The sequence below is a fragment of the Dipteris shenzhenensis genome, chromosome 8 (assembly GCF_047967505.1).
Source record: "Dipteris shenzhenensis isolate YYH24624 ecotype China chromosome 8, Dip_SZ_1.0, whole genome shotgun sequence".
Taxonomy (NCBI): domain Eukaryota; kingdom Viridiplantae; phylum Streptophyta; class Polypodiopsida; order Gleicheniales; family Dipteridaceae; genus Dipteris; species Dipteris shenzhenensis.
In genome coordinates, this window is record NC_141603.1 from 32,294,170 (window position 1) to 32,300,059 (window position 5,890).

Consider the following 5,890-nt stretch of genomic DNA (forward strand, 5'->3'; position numbering starts at 1 on the left):
CTTTAAATATTTATGAACACATATCTCTTTGTAATAAAGTCACCTTTTGGGAGACATGCGATGTGCTATGAACCCGGGGACTCCCATCCATCATAGAGCTCCACCAGGTCTTCCCATTCTTGCCTACAGTGCGCCAGGGCTCTTTAGTTGCACCCTTAGCCATCTTGTTAGAATCCATGGATAAATCTCTCTTCTTCGAAGTGATCTGTGGCTTAGGGCCTTGCATGTTACACGCCTGTTCCTGTAGCGACTTTGAGCCTTTGATATGACCTTCCTGTAAGTTGGGAATCTTTTCACCACTCAATTGCAAGTGCCATTATTGAGCCTTAAAAGAACAATTACAAGCAAAATGACTAGTTTCTTGGCAAATAAACAAGAATCCGAAAAGAGGCCAAAATTAACTTGTGTGCCAACCCCAATTCATCAATAAGCTTAACCACGAATGTCTTGGCCTGTATCCCATAAAATCCATGTTGTGAGACTAGATGCTGTTCTCGATCATGGGGGGATGAGTAACGCTTTGCCTAATGTAGTTGCCATCCTACCTACAACGCCCCCGAACCCAGTACTACATGAGGGAAGTCAATCCCCACACTCGAAGGGCTCCAGGGAATTAGAAACACTGCAATGCCCGCAAGTAAGAATGATTTGCCCACCAATTCATTCTTAAGAGCCTCAGAAACACATCCTGGAAGTATAGCCATTTGCCATACTCCAACTCAAACCGATCAATCTCCTTGGCGCACATCACGTTTGTTGCTCGTAGTAGCAGCTTCCGATCATCCCCCAACACCCATCCCACCTTGCCCACCGATGAGGTCTCCTTGAGAATAGTACCGCTCGCCAGCTCACTCCAGCGACGCCCAGATCCTTAGAGTTAGTGCACACGCTGTGAAGACTGCGTGGGTGAACTGAAATCAGCATGCGTTTATTGGAGCTCACGTATTTGCAGGGAGCTCTCTGTGAGCCGCAGTGCAATGCTCAGGTCCACATGGCAAATGAGGATTGGTGGAAGGAGCAATGGCGCACTAATGATGAAATCTACAACCTCTGGAATGGAGGTGCGAATGCTAGCATCAATGGCGCTACACAATGACCTCGAAGAAAGTGCGAGCGTCCAACCACGCATTATGTGATATGCGAGTGCACTGAGCCTTAGACCTACCATTGCCCCTTCTCACCTTTGAGTCACCTTTTGCATAGCCCCTACGGACGGCACTTTAGTTAAAGATCTAACGGTTAGACTTAAACTTTATGCACTTCAGTTAAAGATCTAACAGTTGGACTTGTCCTCTTGATCATGATGAATATATGTAGAGTTGTCATACGACAACAAAACCACCATGCAGGTTGGGCGATGGCGATCAAGCCCTCACTCTCAGATGGTTCCTCCCCCCGACGATCGTGGAGCAGTCGTAGATGAACTTTTACGTTCAGATTCACTGTCTTTTTGCAAAGGTCAGATTTCAGTCCCTCTTTCATTTTGTAATTCAGCTATCACACCGGGCACCATCCACTTCTGGCAATTGGTTTTCTTTGTGGTCATGCTTCGCAGGTAGTGTCAGCAAAGCGTTTATGGAAGGAGTACTTCACGTATCCCTCCCAGTGGTGGAACAAAGTAAGCGTTCCACCATTCTGAACTGGAAGCATAAGATCACCAAGAACATGTTAGAGAGAAAGCCCAAAGTATCCTTTGGTCAGGCCCATGGCCGGGGCTTGGTCGAGGATTGTGGCAAGAATGGAGTACAGCTCGATGCATCTAACGCGCAAGAACTGTGCGAGAAGAGTGGATGGGAAACGCTCTCCTTAGAGGAGGCACTCACGTCTATAGAACTGATGCCTAAGCCGCCTTCAGTTCAGAACCTTACATTCATTTTGCATAAGTGCAGGAGAAAAAAGAATCTAGCGTATACGAAGCGCTTTCATACCTACCTGTGCAAAAATAGGTTGGAAGAACATAGATCTCTTGGGAACTACCTTGTCCCAATGTTGATACAAGTTGGAAGCATATGCGATGCTCAGCAGGTTTTTAACAAGTTGGTTGATCGGAATGAGCATTGTTGGGCTTCTCTCATCCGGGGATATATTGAATTTGGGGATTCAAAGCGTGCTCTCAACCTCTACAAAAAAATGCAAGAGGATTCTGTACACCTTACCAAGCATACGTTTGTCGTCGTACTGAAGGCTTGTGCTAGGCTGAAAGATGCAGAAAGAGGCCGTGAAATACACGCTGAGATAGCCAGAAAGGGGCTGGAAAACGATCTTGTTACTGGCAACACCTTGGTGGGTATGTATACCAAATGTGGCTCGCTTGCAGAAGGACGGGAAGTGCTTAACAGGTTACTGGTTCGAAATGAGGTCTCTTGGAACGCACTGATCTCAGGATATGCCGAGCATGGGCTTGGTGACGAAACACTAATCTGTCTTGAACAGATGCAAATGGAGGGCCTCTCTCCAAATGCTGTCACATTCGTTTGCAGCTTGAAAGCATGTGGCAACATAAGAGCCATGGACAAGGGCCGAGAAATGCATGCTGAGATAGCCAGAAAGGGGCTAGAAAGAGATCTTGTAGTTGGCAACACCTTGGTAGATATGTATGCTAAATGTGCCTCGCTTGCAGAAGCACAGGAGGCGTTGGACAAGCTGCCAGTTCGAAACGTGGTCTCATGGACCGCACTGATCACAGGATATGCTGAGCATGGGCTTGGTGAGGAAGCACTCAACTGTCTTGAAGAGATGCAACTGGAGGGTCTTTTTCCAGACGCTGTTACATTTGTTTGCAGCTTGAAAGCTTGTGGCAGCATAGGAGCGATAGACACGGGCCGAGAAATTCATACCGAGATAGCCAGAAATGGTCTTGAAAGAGACCTTGTTGTTGTCACCACCCTCGTGGATATGTATGCCAAATGTGGCTCGCTTGCAGAAGCACGGGATGCCTTTGATAAGCTGCCAGTTCGATATGAGGTATCATGGAATGCACTAATTGCTGGATATGCTGACAATGGGCTTGGTGAGGAGGCGCTCAACTGTTTCGAACAGATGCAACTGGAGGGTCTATCTCCAAATGCTGTGACATTTATCTGCAGCTTGAAAGCTTGTGGCAGCATAGGAGTGAGAGACAAGGGCCGAGAAATTCACACTGAGATAGCCAGAAAGGGGTTGGAAAGAGATCTTCTTGTTGGAAGTACCTTGGTGGATATGTATGCCAAATGTGCTTCGCTCACAGAAGCACATGAAGCGTTTGACAAGCTTCCAGTTAGAGGCATAGTCTCGTGGAATGCACTAATAACAGGATATGCTGAGCATGGGCTTGGTGAGGAAGCGCTCAACTGTCTTGAACAGATGCAACTGGAGGGTCTTTCTCCAAATGCTGTCACATTTGTCTGCAGCTTGAAAGCCTGTGGCAGCATAGGAGTGATAGACAAGGGCCGAGAAATGCATGCCGAGATAAACAGAAGGGGGCTAGAAAGAGATCATGTTGTTGTTGGCAGCACCTTGGTGAATATGTATGCCAAATGTGGCTCACTTACAGAAGCACGAGAAGCGTTCGACAAGCTGCCAGTTCAAAATGTAGTCTCATGGACTGCCCTCGTGGCAGGATATGCTGAGCATGGGCTTGGAGAGGAAGCGCTCAACTGTCTCGAGCAGATGAAACTGGAGGGTATCTTTCCAGATGCTGTCACATATGTTTGCAGCTTGAAAGCTTGTGGCAGCATAGGAGCGATAGACAAGGGCCGAGAAATGCACGCTGAAATAGCCAGAAAGGGGCTGGAAAGAGATCTTGTTGGCAATACCTTGGTGGATATGTATGCCAAATGTGGCTCGCTTGCAGAGGCATGGGAAGCATTTGACAAGGTGCCAGCTCGAGATGAGTTCTCATGGAATGCACTGATCACAGGATATGTTGAGCATGGGCTTGGTGAGGAAGCGCTAAATTGTGTTGAGCAGATGCAACGGGAGGGTCTCTCTGTGGATGCTGTCACGTTTGTTTGCAGCTTGAAAGCTTGTGGCAGCATAGGAGCCTTAGACAAGGGCCAAGAAATGCACGGAGAGATTGCCAGAAAGGGGCTGGAAAGAGACGTAGTTGTTGGCAACACCTTGGTGGATATGTGTGCCAAATGTGGCTCACTTGCAGAAGCACAAGAAGTGTTTGACAAGCTGCCAGTTCGAGACGAGGTCTCCTGGACTGCATTGATTGCAGGATATGCCGAGCATGGAGAAAGTGAAGTGGTTTTTAATATGCTTGAGAGAATGAAGGGAGAAGGAATGAAGCCAAATGGAGTCACATTCTCTGTCATTCTGACTGTATGCAGTCACACGGGTCTAGTGGATAAGGGCCAAAATTACTTTGAGGCCATGAGCAGAGAGTACAATATCACTCCAACTATTCAGCACAAGATTGGCATGGCGGATCTCTTTGGCCGTGCAGGCCAATTAGACAAGGCTGTAGCAATGGTGAAGAAGATGCCTTTTCAGGGCGATCTTGTGGGTTGGCGTGCAGTGTTGGGCGCTTGTCGAAAGTGGGGTAATGTGGAGCTTGGAAGAGTGGCCTTTGAACATGCAGTGCAGTTGGATGAAAGGGATGCTGCATCTTACGTCTTGATGTTCAACATCTATGCAGATGCTCACATGGAAGAGGAAGCAAAGAAGGTCGAGGCTATGAGAGAAAAATGGAGCATGGAAGAAGCCAGGACAGAGTTGGTGGACTGACAGTATGGGATTGTGCATTTTTTTCCCGGTAGAAGATACAACATATTCCCAAAGCAAAAATATATATGCAAAGCTAGAAGGTCTTTCCCTCAAAACGAGGCAGGAAGATTATGTCCCAGATTTGCATTGGCTGTCACAAGACATTGATTGATGCAAAGCAAGATGATTTATGTGGGCACATTAACAAGCTGGCTATCGAGGGGACAGCCATAAGTGTTGTCTAACTGTTATGCAGCCATATCGTAGAGCAGTGAACTATTCTTGTCAAAGATGTGCAGAATGCCTGCCCTTGGAAATCACCTTTCTCCTCGCCTAGGCTCTCCTCGCCTTCTTGCCCTTCCTCCCTCAGCTTTGCCCCTCACCTTGCTTGTGCCCCTTCTTCATCCTCTCAACAACCTCTTCGCCTCCTCCATTTCACTGTCCATTGTACCCCGTTTCTCCTCCCAATCACCTGCCCCTCTGTCCACCTCCATCCCCCCCCCCCCCCTCCCTGCCCCCCATCCCTTCCCCAATTCCTTGTCTGCTGGTGCTTCCGAATTGGCTAGCCTAGGCTCATCTATAGGTTCCAATGAATAATTTGCTATTTCTTTAGGGATAGCCGTCAAAAGCTCTTCTTCATCCCCGACATTCGGATTGATCTCACTTGGACGAAATGCTCTACCTGTGCTGCAGAGGATTGCTCCCAACTAACCTGGATTATACAGGCATTGCAAGTATAGGCAATCCTTTGTCCTCGCGTTTAAATCCATCACGCTCTGTGAACGATAAGCCACAGTCATTGTCGTCTCGGCTAGCTGCTGATCAGTCGTATGCAAACAAATTCTCCTACTGCCGGCTGATTTCTTTGGGCCGTCTTGCATCAGCGGTCTACTGGCTGCTTCATGAGAACTCTTGCAGTACAGCTCTGTAGTATAGGCCATTGGTAACGAATCCATTTGCAAAGACTTACTACTACGTAAATGTTGTACAAATCAAGGTTGTAAGCATTGCACTGTCTATTTTGGAATCTTGATTTCCAAGGAAATGGCAGGACCATGGTTGGTTGTGGAACGACACTCACTCAATTTGCAAATCCGGCCTACAGACTGCACTTCCTTTCAACAAGTTGCGCATTATCCTTTGACACACCCGATTGGAGGTTTGGATCTGGGTTACAATATTAGTGGGATCGATAACATTC

The 5,890-nt window shown here is 47.5% G+C and overlaps 1 protein-coding gene across 2 annotated transcripts; it reads left to right on the top strand.

Moving 5' to 3' along the window:
- Nucleotides 1-1,211: 1,211 nt before the first annotated feature.
- Nucleotides 1,212-4,848, top strand: LOC147899389 (pentatricopeptide repeat-containing protein At5g27110-like). Of its 2 annotated transcripts, XM_087378027.1 has the most exons (2): nt 1,212-2,854; nt 3,467-4,848. In XM_087378027.1, exons 1-2 carry the CDS (start codon nt 1,420-1,422, stop codon nt 4,708-4,710), a joined length of 2,679 nt encoding a protein of 892 aa, XP_087234153.1. In that variant the 5' UTR covers nt 1,212-1,419; the 3' UTR covers nt 4,711-4,848. The 2 variants fall into 2 exon arrangements, with proteins under 2 accessions (XP_087234153.1, XP_087234152.1); XM_087378026.1 differs by having other exon boundaries at nt 1,212-4,848.
- Nucleotides 4,849-5,890: the final 1,042 nt, after the last annotated feature.

Excerpts from the sequence above, each read along its gene's own strand:
- LOC147899389 (XM_087378026.1), top strand. The coding sequence starts at position 1,420 with ATGAACTTTTACGTTCAGATTCACTGTCTTTTTGCAAAGGTCAGATTT.